General features: G+C 41.0%; 1 protein-coding gene across 1 annotated transcript in view; it reads left to right on the top strand.

Annotated features, from left to right (window-relative positions):
- Nucleotides 1–1,316: 1,316 nt before the first annotated feature.
- The window catches only part of LOC135197734 (histone acetyltransferase KAT2A-like), a 28,189-nt gene continuing 15,241 nt past the window's right edge, over nucleotides 1,317–14,264 (top strand). The window contains 6 exon segments of the mRNA XM_064224787.1: nucleotides 1,317–1,439; nucleotides 6,709–7,001; nucleotides 8,426–8,552; nucleotides 8,963–9,087; nucleotides 9,398–9,556; nucleotides 10,355–10,488. Of these exon segments, the coding sequence (XP_064080857.1) occupies nucleotides 6,711–7,001; nucleotides 8,426–8,552; nucleotides 8,963–9,087; nucleotides 9,398–9,556; nucleotides 10,355–10,488 (836 nt within the window). The 5' untranslated portion in view covers nucleotides 1,317–1,439; nucleotides 6,709–6,710.

The raw sequence follows: 14,264 nt of genomic DNA, 5'->3' as shown, positions 1-14,264 counted from the left end.
CCTTTACAGCTAGAATAGAAGAAGTTAAGGACCTTGACTACTGGGAAAGACTACAATCCTTAAAATTATATAGTCTAGAAAGGAGAAGAGAACGCTACATGATAATTCAGGCATGGAAACAGATAGAAGGAATAGCTGAAAACATCATGGAGCTAAAAATATCAGGTAGAGCAAGCAGAGGTAGATTAATAGTGCCCAAAACTATACCAGGAAAAATAAGGAAAGCACACAGGACATTAATCCACTACGCACCAGCATCGATAATGCAGCGTCTATTCAATGCGTTGCCAGCTCATCTGAGGAATATAACTGGAATGAGCGTAGATGTGTTTAAGAATAAGCTCGACAAATATCTAAACTGCATCCCAGACCATCCAAGATTGGAAGATGCAAAATATACCGGAAGATGTACTAGCAACTCTCTGGTAGACATTAGAGGTGCCTCATACTGAGGGACCTGGGGCAACCCGAACAAGATGTAAGATCTGTATGGTAAGGTAAGGTCTCTCTCTCTCTCTCTCTCTCTCTCTCTGTACAATGTAGTACTATGTGTACCTGGATGTACTCTTGGAGGATAGATTGTAAATTGATATAGTGCTCCAAACTCCATTGCTTTCCACTGATGCATTATCTAGATTACGTGTTCCATTCCAGATAGTCCTATTTCCCTCCCTTTTGCGATATCAATGCCATGTTTTGGCCACTATACAAACACATATTAAGTAATACCGTCTTAAGTTGCTAATTTGAAACCCGTAATTTTCTCTTTTATCTCATCTATCTTTAGCCATTAGCCACTACTAAATTCTCGTAGGTTACTTCCTTCTGGGTGACCATATTTATTATGTTTCACTTTAGTTATAACCATGGAACTATAAACTAGTTCCATGGTTATAACATCAGTCGAGGATCCTATAATATCAGGGATTTGAATTAAGACGTAATATAGGCAGAAGGCTCGAACCAGCCACTCCAGATACCAAAAACACATGATAAAAAAAGGATATTTTGTTCAGTATTAGCATTCGAATTCCATATAACCAAATGCATCATTCTAGACTTGCATGAAAATGAAAGCAGGTCCAGCAATTGCTTTTGTATGGAATACATGAATATGAATGTTTTCGACGGCCATGATGACGTGAACAGAGTTTCCAGGCAATCTGAGTGCTAGTATTCCATATATATATAACTGGATTAATTTTATGGACTGTATGAAAATGAGGGTAATGACTATAATTCCCTTTATGGGAAATATATTATCATTATATCTTTGACGGCCATGACAGCCTGACCAAAATTTTAAACAGGTCTGCGCTCTAGGAATTTGCGGTAATCGTTCGCCTCTCCTATTTGTTGACATTGTTGTGAAGTTCCAAGCGGTCAGTGAATGCGACCAGAAATACACCCATAACATCATGGATTTCTCCCGGAAACAGGTGGTTATGCGTTTAAATTGTGTATTAGGGATGCAGTTATTGGTTACTACACAATAATCGGTGGAAAATGTTAAGGTTTGGAAGGTATTCGGCTTTGCATTGGCAGCGATTTTGGCTCTTCTGCGAAACCGTAGGCTTTTTCAACTATAGTATAGTAGTATGTTGCTGTTAATTTGATCCATTTGGTGTACGTAGCCCTATTCATAAACTGTTTATTATAAATAAAATTGCTTATTACAACGCAGTATTTGCTGTAAAATTACACAGTCTGGAAGCCTTTCGCTGTGAATACATATCAATTTTGGCGGTGCCGAGAAACCGTAGACTTTCTAACAGTATGTTTACAAGAGCCTAGTCGATTTAGTTATTTTGTCTACATATGCTTAATTAGGCAACAATATGACACATTAATGGGGCCAAACACACGAACCACAAATTTTCCAGGCTGCTACTCTCATCTTGCGCAATGGGCGATTTTTGGCCATTGCTGGGCTCGATTTTATGTTCCCCAAATCTACGTCTTCAGTAATAATTTTGGGGGGACACTGGAAACGGGGATATTTATATGACCCTTCGTTTCCAAAGGCTTTTGGCTCTGCATTTTTCAAACTAACTGAAAAAGCGCTTGAATTATGCCATTAGGGGGAAACACCGCCTTGATCCATCGTCATCGGGTGGATCAGCCTTATTCACTCGATGATTAGGTAGATCTATATTACTATTCCGTGGCAGCCTAGACTATGGCAGTTGCGGTGTTTCTATGCAGTTTTACCTCCTGAACCAGAATTTTAAGTTATATTCATTCGGACGACTGTAATTAACCCCCAGGGGCTCGTACTAAACACAGCGAAATACATTTGAGGCCCCAATTCCTGGTGGCTTTCATATTTGCGGGGATGAACAATGCAGAATGCTTACAGGCAGTCCCCAGGTTACGACGGGTTCGGCTTACGACGTTCCGAGGTTAAGGCACTTTTCAATTATATTCATCAGAAATTATTTCCAGGGTTACGACGCCTACAACGCTCATCTGGCACAAGAAATATGACACCAAAAATGTAAAACAATCAATATTTGAAGGTTTTTTAGATGAAAAATGCAATAAGAATGCAGTTTACATAGTTTTCAATGCGCCCAAAGCATTAAAAGTAAGGTTTTCTTAGTATTTTTGACGATGTTTCGACTTACAACGATTTTCGGGTTACAAGGCGTCTCAAGAAGGGAACCCATGTCGTAACCCGGGGACTGCCTGTACTATATAGAAATGCTGATAATTAATTGGTGAAACAAGAATACAATTACATCTTTAAGCATACCATTCAAAAGATTGAAGTTTCGTCAACATAATGTAATATATGAAAGTGCCATATGAACTAAAATAAGCATGTGAGGTCTTCGTAAAATATGTTTTCAAGGCAGTTTTTAAATCCAATGTGGCATCGACCGACTGAGGTACCGTTCACAACCAGCATGGATCTCAAGTCCTTTCCAGCCTTCCCAGCACTTATTTGAACAATATTAGCATATATACGTAATGTTTTTTTTATCTTACTCAAGGTTGCAGTTGTAATCAGCACAATAATACAACATTTTGTTGTCTATATTAGTGAAAGTATGAAACTTATTATTCCCAGGGTCATGGTTTGAAATGAAATTCATTTTTATCTTGTAATCAGTGGTTGTATCCTTACTGCCATCACAACTGAAACTCCATAGTGCTTATTTGATAGTAATTATACACATTTTGGTCTTAATTCTCTCCAAATTGCACTTGGTCTACATTGCTGTTCCTGGTTCCTAAGTCCTCACTCCACAAACACAGTTGCGGGCAGCACACGACTACACTGTTTATGAGGTGCAAAGCTTTATTCCCTTAACCCTTAAACGCCGACTGGACGTATTTTACGTCAACATTTTTTGTCTCTCGGGTGCCGACTGGACGTATTTTACGTCGACATACAAAAGTTTTTTTTTTGTTTAAAAATCCGCGGAAAAAATACTTTTAGGCCTACCAGCCGAAAAACTCTTGAATCACGCGCCTTGGGGGATGCTGGGAGTTCACGAATCAAGGTGTTGTTTTGTTTACAATCGTTACGCAGGCGCGCAAGCGCGAATTTCTTTCTTGCCGCACTAAAAAGTATCTGTGACACATCTCGGAAATTATTTCGTCACTTTGACATAATTTTTTTACCATTTTAAATTAGCCGTTACATGGAGTATTATATATGAAAATGTGCGCATTTTTATGTAAAATACAACAAAAAAAATACTCATGATTGTAGCTTTTATCAGTTTTGAGATATTTTCATATAAATAACGATAAGTGCCAAAATTTCAACCTTCGGTCAACTTTGACTCTACCGAAATGGTCGAAAAACGCAATTGTAAGCTAAAACTCTTATATTTTAGTAATATTCAATCATTTAACTTAATTTTGCAACTAATTGGAAGTCTCTAGCACAATATTTCGATTTATGCTGAATTTATGAAAAAACTTTTTCCTTACGTCCGCGCGGTAACTCTTCCGAAAAAAATCATACATGCGATTGTGGTAATGTTTCCACCATTTTAAATTAGCCGTTACATAAAGTTTTATATATGAAAATGTGCGCAATTTCATGCACAATACAACTAAAAACAACCCATGGTTGTAGCTTTTATCAATTTTGAAATATTTTCATATAAAAAATGATAAGTGACAAATTTTCAACCTTCGGTCAATTTTGACTCTACCGAAATGGTCGAATGAAAAAAACGCAATTGTAAGCTAAAACGCTTATATTCTAGTAATATTCAAGCATTTCCGCATTTGCAACAAATTGGAAGTCTCTAGCACAATATTTTGATTTATGGTGAATTTATGAAAAAAATAACATTTTCTTTCTTTACATCCGCGCGGTAACTCTTCCGAAAAAATCATACGTGCGATTGTGGTAATGTTTGCACCATTTTAAATTAGCCGTTACATAAAGTGTTATATATGAAAATGTGCGCAATTTCATGTATAATACAACAAAAAATAGTTGAAGGTTGTAGCTTTTCTCATTTTCGAAATATTTGCATATAAATCACGATAAATAGAAAAAAAATCACATTCTGTCAAATTTGACTCTTCCGAAATGGTCGAAAAACGCAATTGTAAGATAAAACTCTTACAGTCTAGTAATATTTAGTCATTTATCTTCATTGTGAAACAAATTCGAAGTCTCTAGCACAATATTTAAATTTATGGTGAATTTTAAAAAAACTTTCCTTCCCTTTGCGCACGGATTCTCCAGCCACAAATCTCCGAAATGCGTAAGTCCCATTCTCGGAATATTTGCTCCGTTTCATATTAGGCATTTCATAGAGTTTTATATATGAAAATGTGCGCAATTTCATGTAGAATAAAACGAAAAATATTTGAAAGTTGTAGCTTTTCTTATTTCCAAAAATATTGCATATAAAAAATATATATATAAAAAAAATTCGACATTCGCTCAAATTTAACTCGTCAGATATGGTCGAAAACTGCATTTGTAAGCTAATATTCTTACAGTATAGTAATATTCAATCATTTGTCTTCATTTTGAAAGAAATTGGAAGTCTCTAGGACAATATCTAGAATTTATGGCGTGAATTTTTGGAAAAAAACAAATATTTGTTTACGTTTCCGCTCGTTACGAATTCATGCATTATTTTGTGATAATATTTTTTTCTGTGTTTGCTTTTATCGTTTTACAATGTGTTATATACCAAAATGATTGCAATTTAGTGTACATTACAACGAAAAAAAAGTAACTTGTTACCTTTATCCGCGTTTTGCACACAGCGCATTTGAATATAATTATATATGAAATTTCGTTTTTGCGCTATCATATATCGCATTATTTATATATGATAATGATAATTTTTTTCATTTCTGATGGTTGCATACTAAACTTCAGGCAATCACAAAAAAAGGAGCCAAAAATGAACTCTTAATCTTCAAAACTAAGCGCGCTGTGATTTTTTGAAAAAAATATTTTTTCCGCTTTTGCGCTCACTCTGAAACGTCTCCGGCACACGGGAGACATTTTTTTTTTAGCGCTTCGGCGTTTAAGGGTTAATTGTTTACTTTAGTCATTATTTAGTTTAACTTTATGTTACTTCAAAATATTTATTTTAATTCATGTCTATTATCCCTTTTTTGCAACTAAATTAACCCCCAAAAATTACAGATATTTCTAAAGTAGAGTAGACAACCGCAAAATTTCGTCATGCCAATGTAATGGAGCTTCACACATATGCCGATGCATTTACAAACTGTTCCCATGAATTCTAGTTGTCATAGTAATGCAATAATGAGAAATTGCTCTATTATGTATATATACTACAAATACATAAGCTAATTTCACTTATTTCCCCGGTTTTGTGTAAGTCTTATACGCAGTTTGGAGGGTAAACACATACCAATTGGCAGCACTGATAAATAATGGAGAGCGCGAACAATGCCGTAGGTACTGTTCACAGCAAAACTGTTCATATTTGAGTCAGGAATCTAGTTACTTTTTCAACAACGAATATTTTCAAATTAATAATCATGAATATGTAAAAAATTTATGCGATTTGTGGCCTTATACTACTGTTTAACTATTTATTTAAATAATTATGTAGTGCACGCTTCTTCTTTCTACCGAAAAATCGTCAGTTTCCTTGGAAGCCAGACGGATGGTGTCATTGTGCACAATTGTTGTGAAAAAAGTGCCCCAGCATCCATGGGTACAAGAGGTGTGCGGATTTAGCACATGGAATGGAAAGTTTATTGACACAAGTGACTTCACAAACATCGATATGGCGTCAATCTTCTAAATTTTTGGAGTTTTAAGTAAAAACTTTGAAAGCATCATGGAGGTATGTTTGCACTGCGCATGGCTAGACTTTCATTAACCTCTGTTTAATCTTAAAATGTGACCTTGATTTCTAACTTTGGAGAAAATACTTACCTCAAAAGGATAGTAGAGGTCTCGAGCTGTTGCTCTTACCACCGATAACTCGTGACTGGTGTACCACCGATAACTCGTGACTGGTGCCCATCTCTGGTGTCAGGAAGTGTTAAAGTGCTTTTTTGGAGGGTGGATCCACACGCGGTCATAACTGGATCAGCTAGTCCAGTCTGTTGTACAGTTTCCTTTACAAAAAAGCTGGCAGCCATCGTGACGTGTGCGGGGGAAACTTAGCGAATTTTTGGGACGCCAGTGCGCTAGATAATATTTAGATAATTTTCACATTGTTTATATCTTATTTTCAGTGATGGCATCTAGGGACAGCAGTAATCCTGGTGTGAGTGGCGTAGTTTCAGCAACATCTGGTGTCCATCACCAGCAAACTTCTCAGTCAGGTATGACTGCTGCAGGAGCATCCGCAGGGGGAGCTGGTGTGGCCTCAGCTGCAGCTGGTGGATCACAAGGGGCAGCAGGGGGTACTGGTGAACCCGTTGGTAGGGTGAGCAATGTCCAGCGAATCCAGCAGAAAAAAGCCCATGTCCGTGCATGGCCTCGGGATAAGAAGCTTGAGAAATTGGCAATATATTCTTCTTGTCGGGTGAGTTTTGTTAACTTTTCTTTGGGACTTTTGATCTTTCCTGCTGAAATCTTGAAAACTGCATGGTGTTTGTAGTACAATATACTGAATGGTTGTTTTCAGTAATTTAACTGTTGATTTCAAAGGTTGTGTGGTAATATAACTGTTGGTACAGATCACCTAGGTACAAGGTGATTATATTGCCTTGAAAATGATATTCAGAGTGCCATTAGTATTCAGAGTGCCATTAGTAAGTATATTATAATGAGGAGAAAAAGAAATTGGGTTATTATGGTGTGTAAAATGAAGTAAAGTAGGTTACATGTATATAAAGATGTATGAGAAATTACTAAAAAAAAATTTCTCTTAACCTTTGTTGTCAGTAATGTATACAGTGACAATATATGCTGTACAAGTAAGTAGTAAAAGTTCTTGTCAGAGTAGAGCATAACTTGAGGTACATCATGATGTTAGAAGTGCATTTCCTCTTACCTGATGAAAACAGGAATTCTCCATCTTGGTTTAATGATATTGAAGGTCCTGTGTTGTCATAAAAAGAATACAGTACTATACATGCTGTATGCACTTTGTACACACCAAGATAGCCATACAGACTTACTTAAGGAAATCACTATCTGTGTTACAGAATAGCCAAGAGATGGATTTATTTCTGAAAGAGGAATATTTTTGTAAAACTTTAACATTGCAATGCTATGGGAAGCCCCACCAAGTATGTTTTTTTTTTAATCTAATTTGAAGCTCAACTAATAGTTAGAAAGAATTATGAGTAGATGGAAGAGCAATGCTGTGGCTGTAATTGTGAGAAGACAAGTGGCTGGAGGTGTACTTTGAAATGATACATGAAAGTTCAAGTTGGAGAGAATGGAATGAAAATTCCTTATACAAAGGAAAAATTATACATTCACTCATTCTTTTGGAACCTTTCCCTCATCTAGACATACCTTATGCAGTTGTCAGGCACTCAGTCATACTCTCCACCATACTAGAGCATCTCACTTGTAATCTCTTTAATTTCTGTCCTTCCATTCATTAATCAGCTAGTTGTCTCTTGGGATCATCACTATTCAGTTATGTAGACATTTTCAACCATACATTATCTCCAGTTTCAGTCTTGTGTCATTCAGCGCTGGTTCATCTCTAATCCTCACATTCAGTAAATCTCTGCTATCCAGGACTACATTATATTTAGAAAGCAGCTGTTCATTTGTATCTTTTCTTCTAAGATCTTCATGCTCACTAACTATCTCTGCATTTACTCATTTTAACAAAGAATGCCAAACTAATATAAGACCTAGTGTCTCTTTCAAGAATAGTTACATTTCTCAAGCCAACCTTCACAGAGCAGGAAATATATTACAAGTAAAATAAGTGTTTTACTAGTGAAATATTAACATTGAATTAACTTTTTTTTCTATTCTTAACAGGCTGATGAGAATTGCAAATGCAATGGATGGAAAAATCCTACGCCACCTGCCCCATCTTCCCGACCTGATACTCCTCAGCCAGCTGCTCCCCCATCTCAGCCTTGCCGCAGCTGCTCCCATACTTTAGGTAGGTGTATTCCCATGCAAGCATTGTATAGATACTTTCTTCATGCAAATGATACCTACCATAACGAATCCCAAGAGGGGGATAGTGACAACAGTGGACCTCACGCAGTGCATTGTATGCATTACTGAAAGTTCTTTGCCGTGTCCCTTCGGCGCCTAGCTGTAACTCATTTGATTCCGTTTACTATACCTCCGTTTATATTATCTCTTCCATCTTACTTTCCATGCTCTCCTAAGAATTGTTTCATAGTGCAACTGCAAGGTTGTTGTCCTGTCACATCTTGAAAACCTTTTTGCTCTCAATTTCCCTTTCAGCACTAAATGGCCTCACAGGTCCCATACCATTCCCACTAACTTACAGGTATACTAATTTCATTTTGTATTTAACTGTTTCATTGTACACCATTTCAGGTGATCATGTTAGCCATCTTGACAATGCTGCAGATAGTGACCTTGACCGGCTGTTGTCTATCGTTGTAGATGTTGAGAATCTTTTCATATGTGTCCATCGTGAAGAAGATCCTGACACCAAACAGGTATAGTATACAGCTGTTAAAAGCAGTGTATTAAACAGCTTTCTTTTTTATTGCCTTGCAATAAGTTATTCCTAGGATGCTTATTTCATTTTGCTTTTAATTTTGTATGATTTTTTTGTGTTTATCATGAACCATTCAATTTGCATTTTATTTGTCTTTTGATACAACTTTTAGTAAAATGACTGTTTCAGTGAGCCCATTCTTAAAAATGCTTTATGTACAGTTATATGATAAAACTATTCAAAAAGTTCATAATATTCATGACTTTTCTTTGCATTATGCTCTGAATAGTTTCAATTTCTCTCCTCAGGTGTACTCCTATTTATTCCGTCGCCTCCGAAAGTGTATCCTGCAAGTGACTGTACCAACTCTAGAAGGACCTCTTGGTACCCCACCATTTGAAAGACCAGCCATCTTCAAGGGTGTAACAAATTTTGTCCTTCACAAATTCAATCATCTCCCACAAAAAGTAAGAGCACGGATATGTTTTGTTTCTGTAACTGGACCTGAGTGTTTAGGTCGATAAAATAACCACCAAGATTTATGGAGTTTTAGAATGACAAAATTGCTGAATGGTTGTGTTTTCCCAGTGCTTGGATTTAAGCCAGATTTCATTATCCAGGCTTCCATAATCAGAACAGCAGAAGTGGTTATTGTTCCAGTTGATATAGAAGTACAGCAGAGGTCTGATTTATTTTTGACTTCCTCAGGCTGCCACTCTAAAGATAAAAGATTATGATTAACATTTGTCAACGATAAGCTTTTTATTTATTGAAAGATATTGTGCTATCACTACTAATATTACAACTTGAGATTGCTTTTGTTTAGATAGAATGTCCCTCGACTACCTCTTTGCAACATTTTCTTATATTTGTCAGTGTCACTGCCACAATACTTAGTATTACAACTATGTGACCAATGTATAATTCATTCCAAATAATTAGGTTTTTTGGTAATAGTAAAAATGATGAAAGTTTGCCATATAATCGGTTTTTTTTGAAAAATCAGATGCTGAGTGTTTAAGACTTTTACCATGAATTTTTTCTCTAGTTACATATATATTTTGTAATAAATAAGAAAGTGACCATATATTAAAAAAAGCCAACTCTTAGAGTACCTAATTAATTTAGTACAAGTGTTGTGTGTAAAATAAGAATATATGTGTTGTGTGGATAATAAATAAGATTTGAACAAAAAAAATAAAAAAAAAAAAAAAAAAAACAATTAGGAACATGGTATATTCTCTACCTTTATTTTCTTTTCGTAGGACTTCCAGATGATGAGTGACCTTGCAAAAATGTTTTTACACTGTCTCAACCATTGGCGATTAGAAACTCCTTCTGCCAGGAGAGCCCACACAACTGAAGAGGAGAGCTCAGCATATAAAGTCAATTATACCCGGTAAGTATAATCCTGTAGTGTATGGTATGAAATATAAACCATTGCCTTATGCAAGCCTATCAGTACTTCTTTTATGAATGGGAAACCTTTAGTAATTCACTGGTTCATATTTGAATTTTGATGAACAAAGTTCACATTATTTTGTTTGAAAAAAATATACCAGCCCGAGAAGAGTCTCACTTAAGACTCAGAAGGTCTGGAAAGACTAAGCCCTATTGATAATAATAATGTAGAAAAATATAAAAAGTATGTCCGATTTACTTGTGAGAGATAAAGTTGGTATTTGAACATCACAAACCCATTAATTATAAGTAGCTTCTCTCTTTTTCTCTCTCTCTCTTTTACTACTGGTTGCTCAGCAGTCATGTAGCTTTCCCAGCTCCTTTCACACGAGTGTATATTTGTCAAGGTTCATTGTTGGATTTGGGTTTGGGAGGAGATATGCAGATATCTACTCTTTTGCTCACTTCTTAGCTGTGGATGGACTAACTTGTTGTGTATTGTTAGTCTGGTAGATGATTGTTAGACAAACCAAAATACATGTCTGAGGATGTTTCGATCATGTGTTCACTCTATCCTCTCTTGAATTGAGGCGAGGAACACTTATTCCATGATATTGTTACTTGCTAAAATGTGAACCTTTTCTCACAAACTATCTCTAGGAGGTTACAAGCACTCTTTCTGTGCTCATGCACGCGATAGGAAATTTGGTATTTTCCGGATAGTAGTTTGTCCCTCCAATCTCTTATTATACGGATGTGGCAGAGGTTCACAATCTCACATTAATCATTTTTCAGAACAATTCTGTGAGACAAACATCCCACATAAGGAGTGTCTCCTAATAAATATGATAAATTTTATATGCGTAGTACAGTAGGAACAAATAACACCATATGGGAGTTCAGAGTTTTGATAACTTAATTTAGTTGTTTGTTCCGACACGGCATACAAACCTTCGGTCCTTTTACAATAGGAAGGTACTAGCGGCAGCTGGATAGGTCGTAAGCTTTCGAACAAGGGGTTCGGTAGTTAACTGCTTGTACGACAGGCGGCGCGACGCAGCGCGACTGGGAGGTAAACAAATCACTTTTGCTTTCGGCCTCGCAGTGGATGGACGTGTTGTTCGACGCTCTCTGGCCCGCTTCTCGTCGTTTGCTTTCTGAGTATTTGGTTGTAATTGTGTATGAAAGAGTTATTGTAAGTACAATTATTCTCTTTTTTCATATTAATTGCTGCCTTCAATTATTGATTATGATGGAATCTCCTGCCTCGCTACCCCACGGAGACTTTGTTGCCCGGGTATCGAAGGGCGTAAATGCGGGAGTTCAGATCGTTCCCGGCCGAGATGACCCTCATATTTTGTGTGCTCGGTGTCGGGGGCGCGAATGCACCCGAGCCGAGCCCTGTGATGTGTGTATTGATTGGTCGGAGGCGCAGTGGACTTTGTATGAGGGCAGGAAGAAGCGAAGGCCTGCAAAGGAGTCGTCGGAAAGCTCTCCCGCGACTCCTTTGGTGACGGACACTTCGTCTTCTTTCCTGCCGCCCCACGCTCACTTCCACGTCTCGCGCCTTCCCCTTCGGGGGGGGGGGGGTGTCTAGGGTCCTTCTCCTCTCCTGACGTTGTCGAGTGTGGAGGAGGGCGCTAGATACCCTGACGTAGAGTTGTACTCTGGGTCCTCTATCCGTTTCGTCTTCGCTGCGAACGGGTAGAGGATCCTTCTAATCACCCGACTTTTGCCTCCTCAGGTGCGGTTGCCGCGAAGGATGACCTGGACAGGTGTGGGCATCGTTGGGGCTGCAGGGCGTGCCGAGTGTCCAGGGGCTGCTCTATCATCTCGCTGGCTCCGTGGCGGCACCCTGCAACGGTCACGACCCACCACCACGACCCTTACAACCCCTGGCTATGCTTCACCTCCTCACCTGGTGTACACCAGCACGCGGTCTCTGTAACACCCACTACATCGGTGCAGGGGCCAGTCGCCGTAACTCGGGGGAGTGTGATGCCGCCACCTGGGGTTGCCGTGCTGCCGCGACCGGACTTCATGTGCCCGAAGAGCTCGCCCCTGGACCTCCCACCGGTACCTAGGATGTCTGTGCCGCTGGTTCGACCACCTGTACCGCCCACACAGTCTGCCGTACCTGCCGTGACCACCGCTGCTGTACCTGTACCTGCTCCTGCTGTCTCGTCTGCCGTTCCTGTGATGTTCGCACCTGCTGATGTTGTTCCTGTTCCTGGCGCGCTGCTCCCGATGCTGGTCTGTTCGGACAGGTACGCCCTCCGGGCCCTGTTGCTTCGGCAACAGCAGCCCCGCCGGCTCCGTCCTGGATGACAGATCTGACGTCGGTCCTGAGGAGGTTGACGAAGAAGAAGAAGAAGCGGAGGAAGGTGTCGTCGTCGTCTTCATCGTCTTCTTCGTCGTCGTCGTCGGTCTGCCGCCTCTTCCCCTTCTTTCTTCTAAGGCTCCCCCGCCGAAGAAGAAGAAGGTCGCCTCCCCCCCCCCTAAGAAGTCTCCTTCGGGAACTTCTAAGGGCCCGTCTCGCTCTGGTGAGACGGGGGGTCTTCCGCTGGTCGCCCTGCTCCTTCGGGAGCAGGACCCGTCTCTTCTCCCGCAAGGAAGAAGACTACGGGGACCAGAGGGGTGCCGGCTAACACCGGCACTTCCTCACCTGCTGTCAGTGGTTCGGCCACAGCAGCAGGGTCCGGCTCGGGCCGCTCCCCGCTCGTCGCGAGAGGTACCGAGTGTACGGTCGCCTAACAGCGACCGTGCAGCCAGGAACCAGACCTCTGAGTCCGCTCAGCGTCAGGTTCACGGCACGGAGCGGAAGACTGGTGACAGCCGCTCACGCGACTCTCACCAGGCCAGCTCTCGCTCTCGCGGCGAGCAGCTGGCTACCCGTGCGGACGTGACGGTCCATGACCGGCCACGGGCTGAGGCTGGAAGAGGTTCCCCCACCGTTCGCCGGCACCAGCCACGGCTGGTTACCAGCGAACTGACGCAACGTGAGGATACGCACGATCTCACTCCGTGACAGTGGAGCTCGCCGGTCGCCTGACCGTCGCTCTCACAGAGAGCGATCGGGTACGTGGCGACCAGCACCAGCTCCTCTGACACACAGACCGGGGCCCGCTGTTCTCCGGTCCAGCCGTTCTCCACAGCGAGACGGCTCGACTAGGTCTGCAGCTCGATCGCCACCGCGGGTTGGCGATCGCCTGCAGTCCTCCCAAGGCCCGCTGGTTCTACCAGCGAGCGAGGAGAGAGCGTCAGGTCTTCCTCTCCCATACCTTCAACCTCCTCGGGTTACAACCGGGAGGGGCGAGGTATTGAGGAGTGATTGTGAGGGGTGCGCCCCTCAGGATCCCGCCCCACCGCGTCGTACGCACCAGGCTCGGTTCTCGGACCAGCCAGGTCGTACGCACAGGTGGTTGGAGGAAGAACCGAGAGGGGGCTGTCGCTGCTCCTCTCCTTGAGGGAGGAGGGTCTCGGGAGGTGCTCCTGTTTGAGGGACTGGACGGTCCAAAACTCTGCAGGATGCAGTCACTCTGAGATCCAGAGGAACTTTGCCGAGGTTATTGCGCTGATTCGTCAGCACAAACGACCTCGGGGAAGGATCGCCGCTCCCAACCATCCGAGCCCACGTCCCGGCTCGAGTCGTTCTGGGGCCCGAAGAGGGAACCCAGACGACGGTGGGTTTGCCGCGTTCGGAGCTTGCGGACTCAGGTGTCTGGACCAGGTTGAATCGCTTGTCTCCGGACAAGACGGTTCGCTCAAGTCTGG

Source organism: Macrobrachium nipponense, chromosome 21 (assembly GCF_015104395.2).
Source record: "Macrobrachium nipponense isolate FS-2020 chromosome 21, ASM1510439v2, whole genome shotgun sequence".
NCBI lineage: Eukaryota > Metazoa > Arthropoda > Malacostraca > Decapoda > Palaemonidae > Macrobrachium > Macrobrachium nipponense.
The sequence above is the reverse complement of the archived record's forward strand: the minus strand, read 5'-3'. Positions and strand labels throughout refer to the sequence as shown.